Here is a 13187-nt window from a genome sequence, read left to right on the forward strand (position 1 = left end):
ATTTAAAGAGTCATTATTTTAAATATACATGATACATTTCAGTAAGTCTCAGAATTATTAGGAAGTAAAATAAATTATTTTGCTCAAAGCATATCACTGTAATAAAGTGCTATAAATAGCCTGGTTTCAGTTTAACTTGATATTATTACAATGTCAATGGTTTTCCTGCTTTTTCATCGAATGCATTTCATCTAAATCTATTTTAATTTTAATATAATGTTAATATTTTTCTAGCTAATAAAAATATTTTTGTGAGTTCATGTCACAAACCTGATTGTGACATGAATGATTAAGTATTGCCTTCAGATAAAGCTATAGAGTAAATACACACAGGACTATATATAACTCCTTAGCATCAAACTAAAAAATAAATTAACTTATATGGTCACTTAATACTATTCTTTGTTTTAGCTAGATTATTTATACTTTCCATTTATTTCAAGTTCATGTTTTTTAAACGCAAAAATAATCAAATATACCAAAGAAATTAAACTTAGAAATATTTTCCTCAGTTTATATGTGTTATAGTGGATATTTCTTACATGTGAAAAACTTAGTTAGACACAGCTGAATTGCCTTTTAGAAAAGCCAAAAATGTGTAGTAAATGAATTTGTTTCACTTTAATTCCTTGGGTCATTTCCAGAATAACTACAAACTTCAATTTAGCTCACCACACAGAATGTATGATAAGAAAGAATCTGTGGGAGAAAGTATTTATACCTCCTTAATGGAAAACAAATATGAGCAAATATAATAAAAGCAACAATGAAATTTAGAGGAGTTGAAAGAAGGGACCAGTTAGTACAGATCGGTCTTAAGAGAGAAAGGAGACTTGAACTACACATGAAGGAACAATGACTATTGGCACATTTAAGACTATTCGGGAGCAGGAAGGGAGGTTAGTGGAGAATCATATGTTGTGGTACCAAAAGATGCTTTCATTGGGGTGCAGTCAGAGAGAGAACAACAAAAACATTGCTATCTAAAGACAGTGTGGCCAAATGATGGGCCACAAATTCCCAATATTGTGGGATTCATTCTAAAGACAAAATTCAGGAGTCCCTGAGCACATTCTTCTTGTTAAGAACCCATTCTAAAAATCAGGTGGAGAAGTGGGGGTAGAGGATGTTGCTTGTGCATAATACTTGAAGATTTTTACATATTTTATGTACATTTTCCAACATATACTCAAAGTGTTTTCTGTAAACATAAACACAATAGACATACTTTGTACTCATTTTCAGTTTGTAAAGGTCAGGCAAAATTTTAAGAAACATTTCAGAAATGAGTCATTACCACCTTCCAAGAAGAAGGAAGTTTATTTTCCTATCCTTAGTCACTTATGGGTTTAGTCACTGATACACGAAGAGTTACCAAGACCTGAATAAAGATAAAAGGCAAAACCAAGTCCTTTCTCCATTGTTTTGCTGCTTCTCCCTTGCAGTTGCTACTAAACCAGGTTGTACAGTTTCAAGTCCTGACTAAAGGAGGAAACACATGGTGACGCAGATCACAGCAGCTTGTCTACCATTCCACCTAGAGAGGGGGAATCCCAAGGTGGTACCTAGAAGAAGATCTAAGCTTAGAATCCAGCTGTTCATTCTATCAGTCTGAAAAGGGGCCCACAAAATCTGAACATGATTTCCTATTTTGCCTCTTAGTTTTGTCACTGAACTCTGGTAACTTTACTTCAGCAAAATATTTTATTGTCCAACTGAAACACTGACAAGGAAAAGGTTGTTTCTCCATAAAGTCATTCTTACCACACTTCAACAGTAATTTGTTTCACCTTCATGTAGTGATGAAGCATGTCTAATAATTGTTGACATAAGAGATTTAGACACCACCAATAATCGTCTTTCAGAAACAAGAACTCTTTATTTGGTTAAAAGGAGCTCAAGGACATTTGAAGAAATAGTAACAACTTGAGAAGAAGTCACAGCACTGAAGAAACTAGGATATGATAACACAAAAAGGAGCCACTGTTTACTACTGGGAACAAATTCTTATCAGTGAATATTAAATCACAGATGACCTCCAACACATGTCACACTAATTCATCTAATCTAGGATGTGTTTATTTTTTCCATCCTGAAATGTCAGTGTACTGTGCTTAGCTCCACTCTGGTGGTGACCGTTCCCTTGGTCCCAATTACAAGAACTTTTATATACTAATAGCGGATAAATTCAGTGAGAAAACCTTAGACCAACTCTGAAATTCTCTTCCTCCAATGTCAACCCCAACCCCAAACAATTGGCATTGTTTGACTGGTAAAGGAGGGACCATGTTGAACCCTCAGAGAGCTATTTGTAGTTATATAGGCAACATGTGAAGACATATGAATAATATTGTCTATGCCACATTTTGTTCAATATTTACTGTGTTACTACTATACAGCTATTAGTAAAGTTATTTCATTACAAAATCTGTTGACTTTTAAACAAAAAATAATTGTAAGGCACATGTCTTGCACAATTGAAATTAGACAGTTCTTGCCTCTAAGGAAAATATTTCTGGAAATTACACCACAGTTAATGAAACAGCTTCTTATTTCTGAAGAGACTTCCTAGACATTGTCCAACCAAGAGAAGAGAAGCTGAAAAAGATAAATTATTTCTAGAAAAGAAACTTTTATGGTAATATATTTGTGTGTGTGAATTCAGTTGAAAACAGTGATATATTTCTTCAATCAAAATGGCATGTATTGAAAAATGGAATGTCATAAAAATAAATATTAGAAGAGTTCGCTTTTATCAAATGCTTATGCAAGGCTAAAATGCTTTTGCAGAGTGAAAATTTCAATACAATTTATATTACATTAACTAAATTACAACTTATGAAAAGTGAAAGAAATAAAATTAACTGCTTTCAACACATTTACTCCTGATGTGCTGACAGTAGTTTTATCTGCATGGTCCATTTCATTTTCTTGAAGTCTAGGTGCATCCTTTAACAAAATAAGCAAGTCTCACTCCATTATTAGTACAGCACATTTTTGTAAATGAGATAATAAACATATAAAAAGTATTTTGATATTTGCCTCAAGGGGGAGCTTACAGTTCATTTTGCAAATCCTTTGAGATTTCAAGCCATTCCAAGCTAATGTTCTGATGCCATTCCTTACATGGATCCAGAATTACAAGACTAGTTTTCTTTTCTGAGCCAAGTCAATGAATTATTATACTTCCATGCCACTTTCCTTTCTGGTGCTCTTTGAGATCCACAGTGTGGACTGGTTTGGACTTGTTTTTGTTCTTCCTTTACTGAAAGACATAAGAAGAAATAAATTTAGTGTCTAACACTTCTTATAAAATAGAGCATGTCTTGGTCCAGATGGAGATAACTGAGACACATATTTACAAAAGAATCCTTCTTCTCTCACCAGCGTATTTTTTCATTCCTACAAAAAATTCTAGATTATTTCAGTGGGTAAGGATCTCCTGACTGATGAGAAACAAAAATGTACCATTTTTCTGTTTGTTTCCTTATAACTTATAGTTCAGATATACACATATGAAGATGTGTCTGTCACAATGCTAAAAATTTCCATTTTATCCCCATTGAATTTATTTTCTTTCTTTGCTCAATGATTTTTGAAATTTTGCTTTCTTTCTTTCACTAGTATATGCTGAATTTAATATCAAATCAGAACAAATGCTATGGTTCTCAGTGTAAGGAGCTGCCTATTCCCTTCCTCACATCAATTTTCCCATCGTGTACTATAGTTTTCCCATCACTTGGTCCTGGAAAGCTTAATTGTGCCTTCATCTCTGAAACGAATGTAATTCAAGACCAGACTCAGCTTTGGTAATTTAGGAGTATCTCAATTCTTATTTCAAGTCTGAAGTATAACTTTACTCTTGTTAGAATTGGAATTTGTTTCTGGAACCTGCTAGGGTTCAGCTTCTATTTTCCCATGAAATGGTCACTTTTTAGATATCTGCTGAGGTACTGGTTCACAAATTTCCTAAATTATTCTTAACCCAATTTTTTGTCAAGATGTTAGTGCTTTGGTCTAGTTTCTTGGGGATGCTCTCCCCCAGGATCTCCATTCTGTGCCTCTCACTGTTCACTGTGTTTGGTACCTCTCCCCTGAGCACACTCTCAAGCCTCCAGCATCTACCCCAAGGCCCATGCTTCTCCCATGCCATCCTCAGCCAACAGAAACTGATGAACTTGTTCAGAGATAGAAAGGAACTCTTTCTAAACACATTCTACCATTCTATTTAAAAATATTAAGCTTAATTCACTTCAATTTAACTGTTTCTATGACTACTAAAATATATTCAAATTGTGCATTTTATTGATTTTTTCTTTTATTCTACAAAGCCATATAATTGAAATAGAAAGTATGTTAGATTTTATTAAAAGCACAAAAGAAATTTTTAAATGTTAAAAAATTGGTTAAGTTATTAATGTGGCTTTTGGGTAAAATTAGTATTTCATTACAAAATTACTACTAGTTAAGGGAACAGGAATTATTTTGAACATGACAAAGAAACCATCATGTGTACCAGAGTGGAATTTAAACTTTCTGCAACGCACTCAGATGATAATGGAGTTGAGTCTTTGACGAACTGTCTCCTCGCTTTCCTGTAAGAAAGGAGAAGGGCAGGATCTAAGAACAAGTGAATGAATTACTACAGCTAATGCTGGCTTCTGGACCTGCTTCGTTTTGGGTGTGTTCTCACTGGGAGAATTTCAAACAAGTGAAAAGTCACAGATCTTCAAGCAGCCTAGGAGACTTTAAATGAGTAAGATGGTCACAATAACATATAGTATTTGGAGAGAAAATAAATTTTAGAGAAAATATAGTTGCTTGGCAGTTTAGCTCTTTTTACTTTACAAATGTGAATGTCTCAGTCATATTTTCAAAGTATTTCTTAAGCTTGCTACTTACAGGTCATCCTTAATGGTTAGGCTGGATAAAGAAGGGATTTATGTCTAATCCTTCTACTTCACTGCTTTTCACAATGAGAAATCATCTTTTCATCTATAGTCTTAAATTAGAGAAACTGTATGTGTACTATTGTCTCATTTTGGTACAAAATATCAAAAAATAATTTTGAATTGTGCTTAATATTTGTATTGGGAAGTCAAAGTACAATATTAATTTACCACATTTTATTTGTCATCATTTACAATGTCTTAACATGTAATTAATTGCAAGTGAAATCCCTTTAAATTTATATGAACTATTTAGAATTTAAACCTATTTTTTCTGGGTTTTTTTTTGGGGGGGTTGTTATTTCAGGAGAAGAAGAAGATGAAATTGAAAAAGAAAAATAACTTCATGTGTACAGCCTTCCATAATAGAAGAGTTTTGGTTTTAGTTTTGATTTTAGTTTTCTTTGACCAGTTTTTATTTAAAATATTCTGACAAAGATGTCTTATTTTAACCTATTCTAAAGATACATTTTATTTCAGCTTATTCTAGCAAACATGCTTTTACTTAAGCCCAACATTTTTTACTTTTTATTTTGATACATCTTTTTGTTTCATTTTAAAATTTAATTAAAGTTTGACAAAAATGGAAAAACTTACCTTATTTAAGGGGTATGGATAAGCAGTGAGAAAAGTTAAAATATTCCTCTGAAATCTATCTATGATCTATCTATCAGCTATCTATCTAATTTCAAAATACATGAAAATACTAACCAAGCTCTTATCACTATACATTATTTCCTATTCATAAAGATCTCTTTAAAATAAAAAAGAAGCCTATGACTTGAATTCTGGAAAGTGCTACAATGTGAAGTTAGAGAATTCAAGTTTTATGTGAAGCTTGATGTCCAGATTGAAAGGATTACTGTTAATTTTTGTGTTCAATAAGCAAGAAACAGTATGTGTAATGCATCTGTTGTAAATTCACCAGCATCAAATTTCAGAACCATCACACACATTAGCTATAGGACCCAAGATAGAGCCATCTAAGTTATCATTTTCCCAAACAAAACAGAAATAGAAAGACGCCTATTGCACAAAGCTTCAGAGGATTAAAGGAGATATTGCATGACTTCTCTATTGAAAATGTGTCCATAAAATTGAATTTGTGCTGCAATATATGAACATCAGAACTTTTGAAAGGTAAACAACGTAACTAACTTTAAAGAAATATTTTTAAATATTCTGAAAGCCTATTTAAACTTTATCAATTTTTTAATATAAATAAATTATTTACCTTCGATGCAACATCTGGAAACAGCAGGTTCCAAAAGCAACCAGTATCAGTAAGAGCAGTGGTATTGTTGGTATAATAACATAGATTAGATTAGGAAGTATGCCTATAAAAGTAAAACAATTTTAGTATATAAAAATAGTTGATGATTCTCACACCAAAGTGATGTAAGAATTTTCCCTGAAATTAAGATAAAATAAAATTATTACCAATGAATAGATTCGAAACAAGTCTCATCAAAGTATTGAAAATACAATGAAATAGTATATCCTCATCTTGGTAAAAATAAAAAACAAAATTGTACAGTACTAATTGTTATGTTCCAGTTCAATATCTACACTTTTAAAAATTATGATTAACTCTGCAATTCAGACAGAGGCTAATTTTTAGTATATTAATAACCTTGGTTACCTCATTTACCTCTCAATTGTTGCTTAGAGAAATAAATAAGCACTAGTTTTTGAAGTTATTAAAATTACTATTGAATTGCTGGATAGATAAATAACCATCCTCACCAATAAGTTCGGTGTTACAGTGATATTCAAATCTCTGGGATTAAATTTAAAAAGTAAATATTACCTGATGATGAAGTCATAACTCAGAAATACAAGACTCTATGCACACAAAGACATGATGTTAAGTTCTAAAAAGAATCATTTTTAATTCTGTTCTACACACTTGATAATATTAGGCATTCTTATTAAAATTAAGAAAAAATAACCTGAAACATTCAAGTTCCATACAGCATGAAATGATTTTATTAAACATGTTTTCATTTTCATAAGACAAAAAAAATTACTGAGGTAATTATTTAATTATATCTGTAATTAAGTCTACGTACTCTGAATGGTTTTAAAATTAGGCACCTGAGAAGTGAAACCCAATAAGGTTTACTATGTCTATTCAAGAAAAGCAAATTGAAAACCTATACATTTAGCTTGAAAACTTTGGTCAAAGGGCACCAGATATAAATCAAGCTATTATCTTAGTAGTATGTCACTTCCTTTGTTAACAGAAGACATATTAATGAAGTCTAGTAATAGAATAGTTTGGGGATAATTTTCAGTGCTTTCACCTTTTTTAGCTTTCAACAAGTGATCATTTCTCAGCATTTTGGCTAAGATCAAGTGCAGTTTCCAACACGTGAGTTGTCAAGCATTTAAAGAACTTATGACATTTCCTTTTCAAATTATCATTGTTTTAAGGTTAGGGTAAGGTTTAGGGTTAAGAAAAAAATTATCATTGCTATCCCTGATATATAGTGAGAAAGAAAAAGAGAAATTCATGGATTTTGCAGAAACATTTTGAGATTTTAGGCCTTTTGGTTAATCTACACACACACACACACACACACACAAGCCTGCGTGCACGAGCGCACACACGAACAGGATAAATAAAGCTTTCTGGCCAACTGGCATTGGAGTAACTCTAACAAGGCCTTAACTAACACTGAGAGTAGTCTCTCATTACCATGAAATTTACACTAGGATCTGCATTTTGCTTCCTTTGTGAGCCATGATATGATAGAGGCAGCTGGATCAAGAGCATACTGTATGTATCCTCAAAACTGCTTTGTGTGTGGTGAACTTGCTTGATGACCTCAAATTGACCAACTAGAAGTATTTAAGTCATGGAAGTAGGCAAAGACTACAAATCAGGCTTTTATTTTTCACCTCACCTGATTCTAGCCAATCCCTCGGCATTTACCAGCCCATAACTGTTTGCAGGCCACTGAATATATCAATTTATAACATAACAACTATATGATGGGCAATCTCCTTGTAGACCCAAATTTTAACGTAGATCACTTAGTTTACTATCAGATATATCCCTTTGAAGTGAAAATCTGAGGAAAAAAAAAAACCCCGATTCTTCTATTCAGAAATATCATAGAATCTTTTTTAACCTAGCCCCAAAGTAAATTTCCATTGGCCTTTTTAGGGAGGAGAGACAGGGTTGAAGCAAGGTCTAGCTACATAGTTCAGGCTGGGCTTGAGCTCTCTATGTAGCCCAGGCTGGTCTTGAACTCATAGCAATCTCTCTGCCTCAGCTTTACCGGGATGCACCACCATGCCGAGCACCATTGGACAATACTTTGTGCACCACTTCCCAAGCAACAAGAAAACGTTCACTAGGATCAATGTGAAGCCATGTTGGATAAAATAGTTCTGTATTTGATAGATTAAAGACACATGAACTAATTACCTGCTTCAGTAACAACCACATTTTCATGGGTGTCTGCTGGTTGATTTGTTAGATAAGGCTTCTCCATAGGATCTGTTGGGCTAATCTCTGCAATAATCAGCATAGGAACCATAAACAATGACTAAACAGTATAAATTTAAAACAGATAAAAATAAAAGCTTAAACAGGAAAAACATCTTGATTTTGATTTCTGAAAAGTTTATAATTACAATTTATAATGAATTTAAATCTACATAAAATTATCTAACTATAAAGTCAGTGTAATTATGTTTTAATGAAAGTCATTTAATAAATTCCCTATGTAACACAGAACTGCAATTAATAATCTACAGCAGTCCTATGGGAATGACAGCCTGCTATAGACAACGAAGACAAAGCAGGAAGGAAGTTAGCAAAGATTAGCAGAAATTCATGAACACAAAAGAGATATTAAATGCAATTCAAAGATAAGAAAGGATAATTTCTTTAGTAATACAAATGCAATATTTATGTCTCTCCTTGCATAATAATTGGCAGATGACCATATGTGGATTGCATTCGGAATTGATGGTTTAACATTCAAGCAACAATGTTCTAAAGTACATTTTTGCCCTACACAAACAGTGCCACTTTAAGATTTGTTTCCCAGTAATATCTACTTCTTTAATAATCACAAATTCATTCTTGAGAGTTATTTCTTTTCTGGTTTTATGTGATAAGATATCAAACATTTTAAAAAGGTTGAAATTTCTTAACATGATCTGTTACTGCTCTGCTTCACATATTCTTCTTACAGAGAACTATTTTTTGTCTTAATTCAGTGAAATTAAATTGTATTAGTAAGAAAAAATCAGTAAATTTTTCACTTGCTCCAAAAATGTAATTATTTTTCTTCATCAATTGATGGGGGAAAAATCACATGTATTATCTTATATAGTCTTTACACTAAAAAACCTTATTTTAAAAGTAATGTTTACTACTCTTATATTGTCTTAGAATCTCTGGTAATTAGAAATTTAATCATACATCATTCTGTAGTTACATTTGTTATCTGTAAATATCTTTAACTCTGACACTATAACATCCACCTTTAGCTGTAAGATGTAGTCCTAGTCTACAATTCTTCTCTATATGACTGAGTCACTCTATGTCTATTATTGCTCGACTGGTGTTAATTGAACAAGAAAATTTAGAAGTAAGCAACCTATCAACAAAACTGTTTTTTTTAGTAATTTCAGTAAACTTTAAAATGATTGCTAATTAAATAAAATTTTAAAACAGAATTCCAGAAATGAAATTTTTAATATCTAAAACAGGAGCACATAAGATATTTTTAATACAAAAACTAGATTCAGAAGTGTTCCATGAAAATGCCTTTGTGTGGCATTGGTAGACCAAAGAACAGATATACAATTCACAGATTCACAGATCAATTACAAAAATAGGATGAGAGAAGAAAAAGAATACTTCAAATGAATTATTTAATTTCTGTCATAGCCAGGTTAATTTTTTATACCATTTGTCATCATTAGTCATGCTACTAGATGGTTTGTAGGAACAGAAAGAAGAAACAAAGTTCATACCACATGCTAGTTCTAATAAGTTGGAGAATAATGCTCAAAATAATCAGTGGTATATTATTATTATTATTATTATTATTATTATTATTATTATTATCACTATCACTTTTATTTTGGGTACCAGGTATCAAACTCAGGACCTCATGCTTCTGAGGCAGGTGGCTGAACCACTGAGCCAAATCTCTGGCCCATAACTTTACATTTTCATTAGCTACATTCCTTATTCTTCAAACCCGTCACCACTAAAAATCAAGTGTTAACTACATAGACGAGGATTTTAAACAAGCCGACATCTTTTCCAATGTAGCTACTACACTCAAGGAAAATTCACTAAATAGAACAAAAAGGTACAAATTTCAAAGTAAAATAAATAATGAAAATTCTATTTATATTGATAAAGGTAACTATAACTGCACAGGTTTTTTTGTTTGTTTTTTGTGGGTTTCTTTTTCTTTTTTTCTTTTTTTTTTTTTTTTTTTTTTTAAGGGATTGAACTCAGAACCTTGCGCTTATGAGGCAGGTGGCAGCACTACTGAGTAAATCCCCAGCATAACTCTGTACTGAACATATATAAAAACATTTTAATAAATATTGATTATTTGAAGATTTGGGGGAAGGGGAAAGAAAGAACAGCACAATTTTATGTTAAATCCTCTTACATAGATAATACAAACCTAGATCGGCAACATGAAATAAGTAAAGAAGTAGATTGTAAATGACAGTTCTTAAAAATGAAGAAAGTCTGATACACATAAAAACAAAATAAAATAGTATCAAACTAATGATCCAACAAGTCAAAAGAAAGGGTAGGACAGTATTGCATCAAGAATATGATAGAAGAGGAAGAGAATCAGAAGTAGTAGGTAAAGAATGACAAAGGTGAATAAAAAGGGATGGAAATGATTAAAGTATGTTATACACATTTACAACTCTTCCAAAATTAAACCCATTATTATATACTAATATACACTTTCATAAGGCATACTCTACAATATGTTCTTCATTTTCTTCAACAGTTTAAGAAAATTTAAACTATCACAGAATCTCAACTTTATATTTTTACAAGGGGAAAAAAAAAAAGCTAAAGAACATAAGTGCATTAGAGACTTAGCTTTGCAAAGATTTCCAGGAGGGTAATGATGGATTTAGCAACCAAGGAGATTAAAGAATAAACTCACCAGGAATATAAAAAGTTGGCTAATATACTCAAGAGTAGGATAAACATAAGAGAAGGGTAAATCTAATCCAAATAATCCCCTGTGCTTTACAGTCTTATGAGAAAAGGAATCATGTAATTTCAAGAGAATAATGGAAACAGCAGTTCTTGATTATAATTGCCTTCTGTGAACACATATTACCAGGGCAAGCAGACAGCCCTTCAGAAGAGTTCAAATGACACTTTGAAACACCGAAGAGGAAACCAGGAAAATAATCAGTCTTACTTGACTTTCTCGCATAATTTAAAAATCATGAGTTTCCATAGTCTTGATTAATCCTTCTTTTAGTCAAATATCAATTCATTTGAGGTGTCCTATTTAAAGTAATTCAATTTACTCTTAATGGCAGAAGACCACACTAAAATAGCTCAAGTCAATGCAATCTGCCCATTTGCTGCATATGACAAGTAATTAGAGTTTTCAAAAGAAAGCTAACTAGGGAGACATATTTGAAAGAATGGGAATCAGAGAGAGAGAGAGCAGATCACATGCCCCTACTATTTTTCACTTTGGTGCAACAAGCTATTAGTTGGATTTTTATGGAGGACCATGTGCCAAGTCTTATACTATGATATGTTAAACTAATGTGCTAGGAGAAAGTTGGTCTGTAGTCTTAAATTTACCAAAAAGTTGAGGAACCATTGCTCCAATATTGTAAGACTAAAGTTGCTTTGGTGACAGACAGTTACTTTCCATAGATTATATTACATATTGGAAATATTCTAAAATAGATATTTATTGTTCATAAAATCCAATTACAAAAACAATTTGGCCTTAATTTTAGAAATCATTCTCTCAAAGACACCTCGTCAGATGTTTCTATTTACTCCTTGGCTCTTTGGGCAGTTTTCTCTGTAGCATACAAAGAGCTTTGTTCACTGAGTGATGTTAGGACAGGCTGGAAAGTAATCCCTTATTTCCTAGCAGAAACAGAGCTAAAAGTCACAAAGCTTAAATTCAAACTAATATAAGCAAATACCCAAAAAATCTGCCCTTCCTGCCGACTACATTATTTACCTGGTTCGTACTTGCAGATATAATTGTGCTTCATGTTGCACCTGTCGTCATTCCACTGGTAAAGGTAGGGACCCCCGAGACCTGGATTGGCAGTTGGTTGATGATACATCACAACACACTTTTCACTTCCGCAGGAAGGTTCATCGGTGTACCAATTCCTGCAAGTAGAGAGCAATGGGGACATGCAGCCTGGGTTTTGGCTCAGCGGTTCCACCTCCTGCCTCTCAAGGGGAAGGTCCTGAGTTTGATCGCCGGTACCAAAACAAGACAGAGCAATGGGGACACTTACTAATGCCTTGTGGAGGCCTCTGCCTGTCCCATTCTGATGTCCTCTGCAGGGCACAGAACCCTCCCTCAACACTGGACGCCACAGGAGCCACACTCACCGGTACTGGGAACTGCTTCCATCAGACCACTGGTAGAGATCTGGGCAGGCACCAGAGGTTTGTGCATCTCCATTTCTCCACAGCCCTATCCAGAAATCACCGTCGGAAATTCCTGTTCCAGGCTTTGTCAAGTTTTGCAACATGCTCTCTATTAACTTCTGTTCTGCTTCATTCTCAAGACTGAGGAGGACCCCTCCCTCACTCTCACAAGCCAGGCGAGCCTCCTGAAAGCTCACTCGGCTGGACAGTTCGTGGAAGTAGGCCATTTTGTAGCAAGGATGCTTCACATCAGCGAAGCACACCTTTTGGCCTGAAAAAAAAAGATGTCATATACTGATTATCTGAACTATATTCATAATCCACTAATAATTAAAATTAAAGAACAAGTTAATAAGAAAACACTACTGAGGATGCTTTTCTGACTGAAACACTTTGTAAAGTTTATTTGCAAGCCTATTACTTTCAAGTTGTAAAAGTAAACTGATCTTTTGTAAATTTGATAGATAAAATTTTAAAGATAGTACATCAAGGGAATGATTGTTAAGAGGGTTAAAATACCTTTGGTTTTGATTTTTCATAACCCCATTATCGTAGCAAGTGAAGGAAGCTAAAGGAATTTTAGG

The 13187-nt window shown here is 33.1% G+C and overlaps 1 protein-coding gene across 3 annotated transcripts in view; it reads right to left on the reverse strand.

Moving 5' to 3' along the window:
- Positions 1-2830: 2830 nt before the first annotated feature.
- Positions 2831-13187, reverse strand: part of Chodl (chondrolectin) — a 24251-nt gene continuing 13894 nt past the window's right edge. The window contains exons 2-7 of one of the 3 annotated variants that reach the window (XM_010645651.2): positions 12565-12874; positions 12179-12336; positions 8386-8472; positions 6184-6286; positions 4548-4595; positions 2831-3265 (exon numbers count right to left, since the gene is read on the reverse strand). In XM_010645651.2, coding sequence (XP_010643953.1) covers positions 3181-3265; positions 4548-4595; positions 6184-6286; positions 8386-8472; positions 12179-12336; positions 12565-12874 — 791 coding nt within the window. In that variant the 3' untranslated portion in view covers positions 2831-3180. Of the gene's footprint in view, positions 3266-4516; positions 4596-6183; positions 6287-8385; positions 8473-12178; positions 12337-12564; positions 12875-13187 lie in introns of all 3 variants that reach the window. The other 2 variants (XM_010645654.2, XM_010645652.2) reach the window with 2 other exon arrangements.

This window comes from Fukomys damarensis, unplaced genomic scaffold (genome assembly GCF_012274545.1).
Source record: "Fukomys damarensis isolate Sample0158 unplaced genomic scaffold, DMR_v1.0_HiC HiC_scaffold_24, whole genome shotgun sequence".
Classification (NCBI taxonomy): domain Eukaryota; kingdom Metazoa; phylum Chordata; class Mammalia; order Rodentia; family Bathyergidae; genus Fukomys; species Fukomys damarensis.